Genomic DNA, 11977 nt, shown 5'->3' on the forward strand with positions numbered 1-11977 from the left:
CGCATATGTTTTCGCATTTGTTCAGATTCCCTGCAACATACGCATGGCTTCGTTAAACGACACATATTTTCACAACAACTTGCTTTTGCTCATATCGAATTCGAATGGAAGGATGAAATGAATAACAGGGGCCGTGAAAAAAACAAAAAAACGAGACATACGCAACCTGTGAAAACGTCGAATTCGAACATTGAAAATTATCTTTTGCCTTCCAGTGACTGCCAGTTTGTGATTCTAGTCGTGGCTTCGTTGATGGCCATCTTTCGAATGCGGACTGCTCTCATCAGACTTGTCTATAACAGCAATGTGGCCAGCTAAAAAACATAGCTAAATGCGTTCACTGATCTTTGCTTGAAAACCGAATGGCGAGGTCATTGTTCGAAGATGAATGAATTCTATATTGTTTCAAATTGCTGGGTATATGCAGCCTGAGAAACATCTGATCTTGAAAATTTTTTGGGTTTTTTTTTTTCGTTTATACCTGTCTGAGAACTTCTCTCCTGCATTTCGTTTTCTTTTTAATTACACACTTGGTCACACACCGTTAGCCTATACCCACGCCTTCCGGCCCAGTTGTTATGGAGAGGGACACCGACCTAGGCAATGCACGTGCCAGAAATAACATCAACCAAAAATGGCAAAGATTCACGTGTAAAGCATGCAGCTTGCAGTAAAGCATGTTTTTTTCCATTAAAAGTCGCCTGTTTTCGGTTAACATGCCACCGTCGTATAGAAAAAATGAATCACGATGGACGAAAAACCAAAGCCATTTTCTCGCCCATCTAAAGGGGAAAATCAAACGAAACCAAAAGGATAATATGTTGGTGTGGCCAACGAAATCACCTCCTCCGTGAGTAAAAACCGTTTTAATAATCACTGTTACTTTTTTGGGGGTTTTTTCGTCACACACAATCTGTGTTAACAAGTGTATACCGCGAGATTCACACATCTCACGAAACAAATCGTTTTTTTTTTTAGCTTCTTAGAAAATCTATTCTCGGTGGATGTGTTGCCGCAAACGGTAACACGTCATGTACCGATTAAGTTTCGTAAACAAATGGCAGCATTGAAGACTGTCATAAAACAAATCAAATCAGATACGCGAACAGCGTTGGGCACAACCCGGAAACGCGTACGCGTTCCCGGATTGCGTATAAATATGAAAGAGAGAGGCATAGACCAACATCGAGTTAGTCTAGATCTTTCCTTTTGCTGGACAAGTACATATCTAAAGCCAGACGAGCAAACATGCGGACTTGTTTGCTATTCATTTCGACCTGTTTTGTCGCTTTCTTGTCCGTTAATGGCCGAGGCAATAGAAGATTCGCACCGCATTATTCCGAATTTCCATCGTATCATCGTTTACTAGTTGATGGTTCGTTAGACGATGATTTCAATCATCAGCAGCCAATGGAAAACCATCTGCAAGGTAGGTTTTCTTCTACTTAAACGTCTGGTATAGAATTTCGTGTATTTTATAGCTTTAGTTTTAGACGTTTCCGATGCTCAATGTTGATCGCAAGTTGTACATGTTATTTCGATTGAAGGAATCTGGCCTTATTATGCTGAGCCCATTGACGATTATCCCGACTATTTGGCCAACCGGCCACAACTATCCGATCCGAGATACGATGGCAGACATAGAGAACAATCCCCTTTCCCTCGATTTCTAAGGCTCGGCCGTGTCGGCAAAGAAAGTCTTCGTAACAGGATGCAAACTACTCGCCAACAGCTATCGAAAAGTATAAATACTTACACCAACATAAAAACACCTATTGATTAACTACATTAAAAAAATGAGCTAACTTCGTGTTATTCAAATATTACGCAATGTCAGGGTCGTTTGGTCAAACCTACCAGCACGACGAAGACACTTCTGGTGCCGTTGGACCACCACCAAACATCTACGATCACCTACCATCAACTGCTGAGGACGGTGAACCCACCAGTAAGAAAGACGCTCATTTGAATGCCATTCGTTAATTTATCACAGACTATTATTGAGAAATGTGTACATGATAATTGCCAGGTCTGCTGGCTGAACAAAGATACGACCAAGGAGACAAATCGTTAGAAAACAACCGTCCGATTCTTAAGAAGGGCGACCCGTTGAACAGCCTTGCAAGGTTCTTTGGATCGAGAATTTTCGGATTGTTCCAGCCGCAATATTATCCGTTCCAGTACGCTGCAGCGCCACCCGGTAATTGATCAAACCCTTTCACAGGGCGAAATGAATACTAACACGGGAAATCTCTTGTCGAGCTCTCGTTTTCGAAAGGCAGACAAACAGCAAAGTTTAAAATCAAATGAACTTGGTTCAATTCCTTCGTTGTTTAGGTCCTCCTGGACCACCAGGAGCAACTGGGCCTACTGGGCCAACAGGAATAGGTATTCCTGGTATACCTGGAGTGCCCGGAGCAGCCGGAGCGGCCGGAGCGGCGGGCGCGGCTGGAGCAGCTGGCGCTGCAGGCCCAACTGGTGCAACCGGGCGCTTCTGGAACACCTGGAGCAGCAGGTCCTACTGGCCCGTCTGGTCCTTCTGGCTCCCCAGGTCCTACTGGTGCTACAGGTCCAGCAGGAACTTCAGGCGCAACAGGTCCCACCGGTGCGTCAGGTGCTGCAGGCCCTACGGGTCCTCCGGGTACTACTGGAGCCACTGGCCCCGCAGGACCGTCCGGTGCCACTGGTCCACCTGGAACTATTGGGGCACCAGGTCCTGCAGGCCAAGACGGTCTAAATGGTGCAGCCGGTCCAACAGGCGCAACAGGCCCCTCAGGTACAACCGGAGCAGCAGGACCAACAGGCGCTGCTGGTGTGTCGGGGCAGCTGGAGCGTCAGGCGTTGCAGGTCCAACAGGTCCTCCTGGCACACCCGGAACGGCTGGCTGCTGCAGGGTCAGCCGGTGCAACCGGCCCTTCCGGTCCTCCTGGACCAACGGGTACGGCGGGATCAGGCCCTGCTGGTTCCGCTGGATCAGCTGGGGCAGCAGGCTCAGCTGGTGCAGCGGGAAGTCCCGGTGCAGCCGGACCACCGGGTCCCCCTGGCCCTGCTGGCGCTCCAGGTCCATTCGGCCCAGCCGGCCGTATGGCTGATGGCTCGGACAATTTTGAAGACGATCTTGGTGCAGTCCATATTGGCTCCGATTCCGACTATTTGACGCAATCCATCCATCTTCCGTCCGTAAGTCCTGTTTCAGTGCCTTTCTAATGGGGGCAGACCTTCATTTTACTGATGAAACAATTTCATAGGACCAACAGGTTCAACCTGAGAACTGGTTGGAGCCAGAGCAAAAGGTGAAGCCGATGAGAGTGTTAAAGAAACCGATGAAATCAGCCAACTCAACCGACAGCAGCACGGACTTGAACGACAACACTAAACCGGTTGGACCGCAGATTTCATCTGAACCATCAACGTCAAATGAATCGCACCAACATCTGCCATCGGTGGCATCGAAACCGAAGAATGAGACCATCGAAATGAGCAATCAAATGGTCGCAATGCAACCCGTTCCAGAACCGAAATTGAGTGAGACAAAGTCGCGAAATTCGAGCCAACAAGTGACGCTGGAATCGGTTCATCAACCTGACAATCGGACAACATCCGATGCGGGGAAATTGAGCGAGCCAATGACAGAGAAGCCCGTGACATTGGGCTCCAGCATTCGGCCAGCGATTGCGAAACAGCCGACACAAAAACCGATCAAGTCAGTGCCGGCAGTGAAGAGCCAAGTGACGACGACCAAACCGAGAGAGAAGCAGAAACCGCTGCAACCGCCAAAGTCGATGACGGTTGATCCGAAGCCAATCAAGAAGTCGGTTAAACCAGCGCATGCCGAAAAGGGACACAAAAAACGGACACATCAGCCGACAGCCAACGAGCAGAAAAGTGCGCCAAAGAAAAAGAATGCCGAGCAAGGGAAACCAATCAAGCCATCGGGCCATTCAGCCGGACCGACGGAAGCCAACGCAGCCGCGAAATTAAAGAGAAACCAAGTGAAAACGGAATTGGAAGAGGAACCGGATGAGCTGCTCCAAAAGGGCATCCGATGCAGCAGATTCGGCTGTTAAAACAAAGATCCGGACATTATATGGCTAGTATGAAGAAATGTTTGGAATATGTTAAACAACTATGCATGAAAGACGTTTCTTTGGCATTAAGTTTAATTCGTTCTTTTAAGGGGTTTGGTGGTCGGATCAATCGAGGGTTTAGGTATAATGGGGTCGCACTTGTATGTTTTGTGTTGTATTTTCCTGCACATTTAATCGAAAGGTAAATAAACGTCAGTATTAAACAGTTAAACGTTTACACCTAAAACATGTCCATAGTTGTACATATATAGTTTTAAAGCGCGTGTTTAAAGTCTTTAGATTTAAGCCCTTATCACTGATATAAACTACTGGGAGGGAAAATGTGAGTCGTTTGAAACTGATATGATCCTAAAGTTTACTCAGCGTGCAACGTATATTCAAAGGTAAACACGATGCACGCAGCACAAAGGGAGCCAGCCTTTTTTCGCAATTGTACCCAATGACATTTGCATATATCATATATATACGATTCGGAAGCGACAGGGCGCAAATCCTTGCTGTAAAAGAACCTTGGTTTCAACCGTTTGTTCTGTTTTGTTCTTTTTTTATTTTTAGAGCTGCCAGCACATCGTGTCCGAAACCATGAAATTGAATCAATTAGCCATCTATGTTTTACTGTACTACATTTCGTGTTTTACGTTGTTGTGTGTCATCCTTGAGGAGCAACTTCCGATATCTTGACGCTTCCATAATTCTCCTATGTACGAATGTATAGTGTGTAGGGAGCCTTGGAAACTATATACTTATCACGATCAAAAACTCGGGGTTACGTGAAGGACAATCACAAAGAAGACGAGATAATTGAAACCGTGTGACCGTCGACAAATGCGTAGTACACGCGAAGCTACGCAACGCAAAAGAAGATTGGATTTTCCAGTTGGCGTCAAGATGTATATATACGGGAAACGACTTACGGTTAATCATGTTCTCTTTCTAACGTATAACTTATACGTATTACTCGGTGGAATACGTATTACTACTGGAAACAACCAACCCTCTAATGCACGCCTCCTATATCTCTTATTTTCAAAAGAAAACAAAACAAAAGATTGAATTATCTTTGAATTGTTTAACTATTTTCGAATGACAACCAAAGTTTCAAAAGTGAAAGAAACAAGGTTTAGAGAGAACGCGAAACCTCTCAGCGGTTAAGTTTGGGTTAAAGTACAAACACATCACGTGACACGTGAGTGATGGATGGGGAAAAAAGAATAAAGTTAAACAAAGTAAAAACCTTTGGGTGTCTGATAACTAATGTAAATACTGTTTATATTTATAGTTTTGTGTTGTTTGAATAAGCTCATCAACTTCAAACGTGTAGGCCCATACAGTCATACAGCGAAAGGTGCCTGAGCACTCCGCTTTAATAGCCCTCTGTGTTAGAGTCGAATGCCGAGTTTATTTCCATCAAATTCATGGCTGTCAATGTCAATCAAACTGAATAGATACGACGACTTTTCCTAAAAGATATAATTAAGGAACGATGCGTAATTGAGAAGCGTGGGAAATAATGAGCCGCAGCAAATAGCCATTCAAAGTGATTTGATTTTCCTCGTTCAGTTCCACTTCCTGCTAAACGTCGTTGATTGTTTTCACATTACGCACACGTCAGTCAGTTTTTTGTTAATGCTCACTCGATATAGTGTTGACCAAGTGTCTTTTTTAAATGCATACTGTACCTCATTTACCAAAGAAGGTTTCTCAATTCTTGTTGAATGCAATTATCTTGCCAATAGCGCGATGTGTGAACAGGCGCGACAGTCAGCTCTTCCAGATAAAGGAGCACTGTGGAGAAAAAAAAAAGAAAGAAACTCGATCTCTCTAATCAATCGTCTGAAGGTTTTTCCATTTTTGATCAAACAATTGCTATACGAGTTCGTCTCGTGCGTCACAAGAGAACTGTATACATAATCAACAATGCCCATAATTATCATTTTCAATACCCAACGGTTAAAAGGTCGTGATAAACCTGTACAGACTTAACAACCCATGAAAGCACAAATGTAGAAGTTTATGTGTGTTTTGCGTTCATTTCAATTGAAGTTGTTCGAAATTCGCATAAGTAAAACGAATGAGAGATGTCTTACCATATCATGACCGTCTATGATTCTCTTCAATAAACAAAGATCTCATTATAGAATGAGTAAAATCAATTAATTGGCTGTGATTGTACCAAAGTGTGTGATTTTTTGGACATTGGAATAATAATACAAGTTGGCGTGTTTGTAAAGCAGCGCGTAAAGCGATAGCCGGAGCAAAAGATGGGCAAAGATAAGGGGCGGGACAGGGGTAAACCTCCAGACTGTCCCCATCCGGTCCACTCCCTTTTTTGTTTAGACTCCTCGTGATGTAATTTACTGGCCAAGGACAAAAATAATCAAAACAAACGTTTGGAAAAACCCCAAATTTTATGAGCTATGGTCGTCGTCGTTACAGATAATCAGTCTGGGCTTTCCACACACACAAATTGCTTGCCCACGTATTCATATAAAACACCGACTGTTCATTCGTTATTTCATTGTCAAAAGTGCCACTGCACGGAAACGATTGAAAACCATTGAAAGAAAGGTATAGACAAACGATTCAAATGTTCCTTCCTATAGCATTTACTAACTATTAGTCTTCAATTCAGGTACTCAACTGTTGAAATGTCCCTCAACATAAGATCGTCGCTGCGGCAAGCACTACTGCTAGCCAACCAGGCAACCAATGGCCAGAAAGCCGCATTGGGTCAACTTGCTCCTTCGCTCAAAATGAATCCGACCCCGGTGGCCTCTAAATTTGAAAACAACATCGTCACATCGCCGTTTGGTGATTGCAAACTCCACGACATGTCGATGGTCCAAAAGCTTTTCGAAAGTGCCAGCCGCTGGCCCACCAAAATCGCAACGGTAGGCTGCCAATTCTTTGTTGTGGTACGACATGCATTTATTGAATATTAATTTTTACGATGTAATGTTGCAACAGGAATGCGGAGTAACTGGACGTAAATACAGTTACGAAATGATGCGCCAATTGATTCGTCGTTTCGGCAGTGCGCTGACTCGAATGGGATTCCAAAAGGGCGAAGTGTTTGCCATCATTTCGCCAAACATTCCAGAATTCCCTATCGCGTTGTATGGAGCCTCCGGTGCTGGAATGCCCGTCTCTTTGGTCAACCCTACCTACACTGCTGGTGAGTGCAATTAGACACTTACGTTTACTGACGCACAAGAGGTTTAACAGTTTCATTTGATTGTTCTTGAACAGAGGAAATGGCTCGTCAATTGTCCATCAATGGCGCCACTGCTCTTTTTGGTGTTGCACCGATGGCAGCGACGTTGAAAGAGGTGGCCCGTCTTTGCCCAACTATTCGACGCATCATCCTGTTGGGTCCACCTCAAGAAGGAATCGTCTCTTTCCAGGAAATGGCGCAAGATTCTGGTGATCTTTTCAACGAAAACCTCGACGTAAGATGAATAATCTACTTGAAATGAATTTGACAATATTAATAATTCTTCTACAATGTGCAGGTTAATGTCAAGGAGGATATCTTCCTGCTGCCCCACTCTAGCGGAACATCAGGTAATCAATTCAGCCATCCAGGCAATCCCCACAAAACAAACATGCTAACAGAATCAAATTACAGGTTTGCCAAAGAGCGTCATGTTGACCCACTTCAACATGAGTTCAAACGTCATGCAATTCTTGGAACCTGGCGGCACCAATCACCAACTGGCTACATCCGAATACCAAGACACCTACATCTGTCTCCTTCCCTTCTTCCACACGTATGGCATCACGATTCTGATGAACACGGGATTCCAGACGGGCGCCAAATTGGTGACACTGCCACAATTCGACGTCCAAACTTACTTTAAAGCCATCGACGACCACAAGGTACTTTACAATCCCAAATTTCTTTGATGAAGCGACGAATCAACAACTAACCATATTAACTTCGTCTATCCTCCGACAGCCGACGGCCATGCACATTGTCCCCCCTCTTGCGTCCCTTCTTCTCCAATATCCGGCCCTGAAAACCGAATCGTTCAGTCGGTTGCACACGATTTTCTGCGGTGCGGCTCCTCTGAACGTTAAAACGTCGGCCAAGTTGATTGAACGACTAAACAATCCAAACACTAGTCTGCAAGAAGGTACGTCTTCATTTTTCATATATACCTCTCAAATCTCTTCCGATAGAAATGGAAACATTTTGTTCAAACATGAATTGTCTTGACAGGTTACGGACTTACGGAAACATCCCCAGGAATTCTGATGTCTCCGTTGGGTAATACCAAGTTCGGCTCGTGCGGTCCCCCTATTTCCCGTTCAAAGGCCAAAGTCATCAATCACAATGTGAGCGATCAAGCTCTAGGACCGTACCAAGAGGGCGAACTCTACCTGTCTGGACCGCAGATCATGAAGGGCTACTACAACAATCCCGAAGCCACCAAAGAAATGATTAGCGAAGACGGTTGGCTACGTACTGGCGATGTGGCCTATTACGACGAAGAAGGCAATTTCTACATCGTCGATCGATTGAAAGAGCTCATCAAAGTCAAGGGATTCCAGGTAAAAAAAATGTCTTCCATTTTGGTTCAGTTTGAAACGATAAGAGCTGCAATTAACAGACACGTTTATTCAATTGGAAAAGGTTGCTCCGGCTGAGCTGGAAGACATCCTCATCACCCATCCTGCCATTGCGGAGGCGGCCGTTATTGGAATCCCCGACGAACAGGCGGGCGAAGTTCCACGCGCTTACGTGGTGAAGAGACCTGGAATGGATTCCGTCAGCGATGATGAGATCGGGGCGTTCGTCAATTCCAAAATATCGGCCCACAAGCAAATCAAGGGAGGCATCCAATTTTGCGCTGCCATCCCCAAAAACAACATGGGCAAAATCCTGCGCAAAGACTTGAGGGTCCAATACGCTAATGAAACCATGGATAAAATCTATTCCGCAACGGATTCAACTGCGCGTCAGCTGGCCGATCTCTAAATGTGTTTTGTATTCATTCATTTTCTGTTTCTCTTTTGTTTTCTCGGCGGATTGTCTGTTTTTGCAATGCGAGCAATGCAGCTATCGAATTTCGTGATAAAATGTCTGATTGATCCCATGCATGCCTGTATAAAAATGTACTCACACATATTATATTTTACGTATTAATACAACATTGAGCAAATTTGAATTTCTCTGCCTCTTCATTTGCATTTCCACGTCTCTGATTGCAGAGAGACAGCCTGTCATCCAATAGTCGGCATTTCGGAATGATATAGTTAATACAAATTCGATTTAGCTGAACAAAACGACTTTTGAATGGGGCACGTCTTATCGCGGACGTGGGCCGACGAACAGCTTGTAACGACCAGTAATTTATGTGTCCAGCAGTTCGCTGTTATCGTTACTGAAAGGACTAAAAAGATTGAAGGCCTTGATCGTCTGCATACGGACAAGGGAATCATTCAAATAAACGACTCGTGTCGGGTCAAAGTCTTTCGTAATCTCTTCACAAACACACAAAATCACGTCTCCTTTTTTACTTGTGATAAAAGTTAAAACTATTAACTGACAATCACACCCAAATGGCTGTTGAATTTTTATGTTGCTTCTGCGATTCTTATTTAATTACATTTGATACGTTTGTTTAGCGTTTTATATTAGCTAGATCCTCTGCATGGTGTAGACATAACCTTCGGAACCGTGGACGTAAGGTTTGATCGTCTTACGAGGGACGTAATGTTTCCATACGCCGTTCGTCACCAAATCCTCGATGTGAGCGTCGAAATTAGCGAATCTCGGCGAGATCGGTCCGTAATCGGTGCGCATGCTCCACGTGATAATTCCACCTAATTTTGGTAGCCAAATGAAACAAATTTCATTTTCACATTTGCTCGCCATTTAAAAAAAAAACGTATTTAATTGACAGAAATATTCAAAAACGGACCTGGTTTCGTTATGCGAAGAAGATCGCAGAATGCATCCGAATGGAGCCGACCTGGAGCGAATGCTCCACTAGCGATAAGAACATCATAGATATCTACAAATCCTCGATTAATTTTACTATCGTAATCGTTGAAATTAGATGTTAAGTTGGGAGCTAACCGCTTTGAATGGGCGCTGTATACTGACATCCCAATAGCGAAACGTAGAAATTCTTGTACAGTTGTTTCTTATTGGACAGTGTCAGCATATCTTTTCTGCCGTCAATAGCGTCGATGTTAACATAGCCGTGGGGACGCAGCTAGATTTGAAACAGGCTTTTCAATTTTCGAGTTAGAAAATACAAATCATTTTCAGGTGCAGCTTACCAATTCAGCAACGAGTCCAGTGCCGGCCAAGACATCCAAAATCCGTGACTCGCGGTCCAGCTCGAGCTCAAGGAATGCCTTGACGATGTGCTTGGGTTCGGTGCAGTCGCTGTCTGAAAAATCCATCATTTCTGTCTCGAACTAGACATAAAACGGTTCAATTATTGCTTAAACAAGTGATGAAAACATGCACAAACCTTTTCGATCCATTTCAGTGGCCTGTCCTTGTCTGTAAATACCTGGTCCTCGCCAGGCAGGCTGTCCTCGTAGCTACCATCGAGCGATGCTGTAGAAGACATTGTTATCACGTTGTATCCTCACTGGCAAATGAAACAGAAATCCACTAGGGTCTGATTACTTTCCTTGTTCAACGGACTCAACTTGAAAATTGAACTCTTCTTCGTGTACTGATGAGCTGGTTTCTTTCAATAATCCCTCTGGGCCTTTCCAAAAACTCCGTCTTTTTATTTTCAATCCACCGCTAATGTACCATCCACGACTTCCTTTTTTTTCTTCTTGGCGGGTACCATCCGTTGTTAAGGGAAGCCTGACCTTGGGTCCTTCCTGGAACACTTTTGTCTTCCTCATTAAGAGCAACAAGTTTTTCTTTATTTTTTTGAAACTGCCAACTGACGTTTATTCATCTGGTATGTTCGCTTTGAAAACGTTTCAATGCTCTCGGCTCTTTCACATCATCTAGGGATTGACCGTATTCAAAAAACGATATTTTGCTGAAATCGATTCTCACGTCGTACGTTACCGTAAAGAACTCGAATGCAATTTCTAGCGATGGAAGCAAAATGAACCGGATAAGCAAAAGCAATTGCGTCGCTTACGTGTTACAACTTTATATTAGTATCAATGTTTCTTTAATTGTTCTTGGAACCTTACGAGAGCAGGTAGTAAGTAAAAAGGATTATTACGAAATGCCAGGAATTCAATTCAATCCTAATCGGATATTCATTCATGAAAAAAAAGGGGCTTCGTCGTTGTTTAATTGACAAAAACGAAATGACCATGAATCAACCTGTTATAAACCATTGGACGATGCAACGAAGTAGTCAGTCGCAGTTGAAGCACTAGTCTAGTCTCAACAACGTTTTTTTAAATATTGAAAATGAAGGTAAGTGAAACATACAACTGTTTTCCTTTTTTATGAAAGATTCGCTGACGACTTGTGTTCTTGTATCCGTCACTCAATGTTAGGTTACACGAGTCGCTGCTATCGCCTTGGTTTGGTTGATTGTGTCGTTTGGTCTTGGCCGCTGTGATGAAGACCACCTAGAAGACAGCAAAAGTCCATACCGGGATTTTGACGATGACTCTTCATTAACATCGTCTGCTAGCAAAACGTTTAACGACGAAGATTACGGAAATCTTTTAACAAAGAGCAGGCCTTATCCTATCGATTTGAGGCAATTACCTGATCTTCCAACACTCGGGCAGGCGTTGCCGGGCCTCCTCCCTTCAGACTTGTTCCAAATCACCGTGACAATTCCACCTGCAGGAGAGAATTTGTTAAACCAAACTGATTTGTCAGATATCGATGTCTTATCCCTGTTTGATGGCACGCTGGATCTCAATCTTGATGGTCTTAC

The 11977-nt window shown here is 43.9% G+C and overlaps 3 protein-coding genes across 3 annotated transcripts; 2 read left to right on the forward strand and 1 right to left on the reverse strand.

Annotated features, from left to right (window-relative positions):
• Positions 1-1185: 1185 nt before the first annotated feature.
• On the forward strand, positions 1186-4067 carry LOC116929145. Its single transcript, XM_045178457.1, has 7 exons — positions 1186-1429; positions 1548-1742; positions 1838-1948; positions 2030-2200; positions 2338-2847; positions 2894-3180; positions 3249-4067. The coding sequence occupies exons 1-7, from the start codon at positions 1249-1251 to the stop codon at positions 4065-4067; spliced, it is 2274 nt and encodes a 757-aa protein (XP_045034392.1). The 5' UTR covers positions 1186-1248.
• A 2440-nt stretch (positions 4068-6507) lies between these two features.
• LOC116929150 (4-coumarate--CoA ligase 3) lies at positions 6508-9253 on the forward strand. Its single transcript, XM_032936308.2, has 9 exons — positions 6508-6656; positions 6721-6979; positions 7056-7263; positions 7338-7537; positions 7601-7652; positions 7717-7967; positions 8047-8224; positions 8311-8642; positions 8725-9253. The coding sequence occupies exons 2-9, from the start codon at positions 6737-6739 to the stop codon at positions 9067-9069; spliced, it is 1809 nt and encodes a 602-aa protein (XP_032792199.2). The 5' UTR covers positions 6508-6656; positions 6721-6736; the 3' UTR covers positions 9070-9253.
• Positions 9254-9654: 401 nt separating this feature from the next.
• Positions 9655-10873, reverse strand: LOC116929170. Its single transcript, XM_032936328.2, has 5 exons — positions 10577-10873; positions 10380-10520; positions 10174-10312; positions 10016-10108; positions 9655-9917 (listed from the first exon to the last, which is right to left on the reverse strand). Exons 1-5 carry the CDS (start codon positions 10676-10678, stop codon positions 9733-9735), a joined length of 660 nt encoding a protein of 219 aa, XP_032792219.1. The 5' UTR covers positions 10679-10873; the 3' UTR covers positions 9655-9732.
• Between the last annotated feature and the right edge of the window lie 1104 nt (positions 10874-11977).

This window comes from Daphnia magna, linkage group LG8 (genome assembly GCF_020631705.1).
Source record: "Daphnia magna isolate NIES linkage group LG8, ASM2063170v1.1, whole genome shotgun sequence".
NCBI classification, from domain to species: domain Eukaryota; kingdom Metazoa; phylum Arthropoda; class Branchiopoda; order Diplostraca; family Daphniidae; genus Daphnia; species Daphnia magna.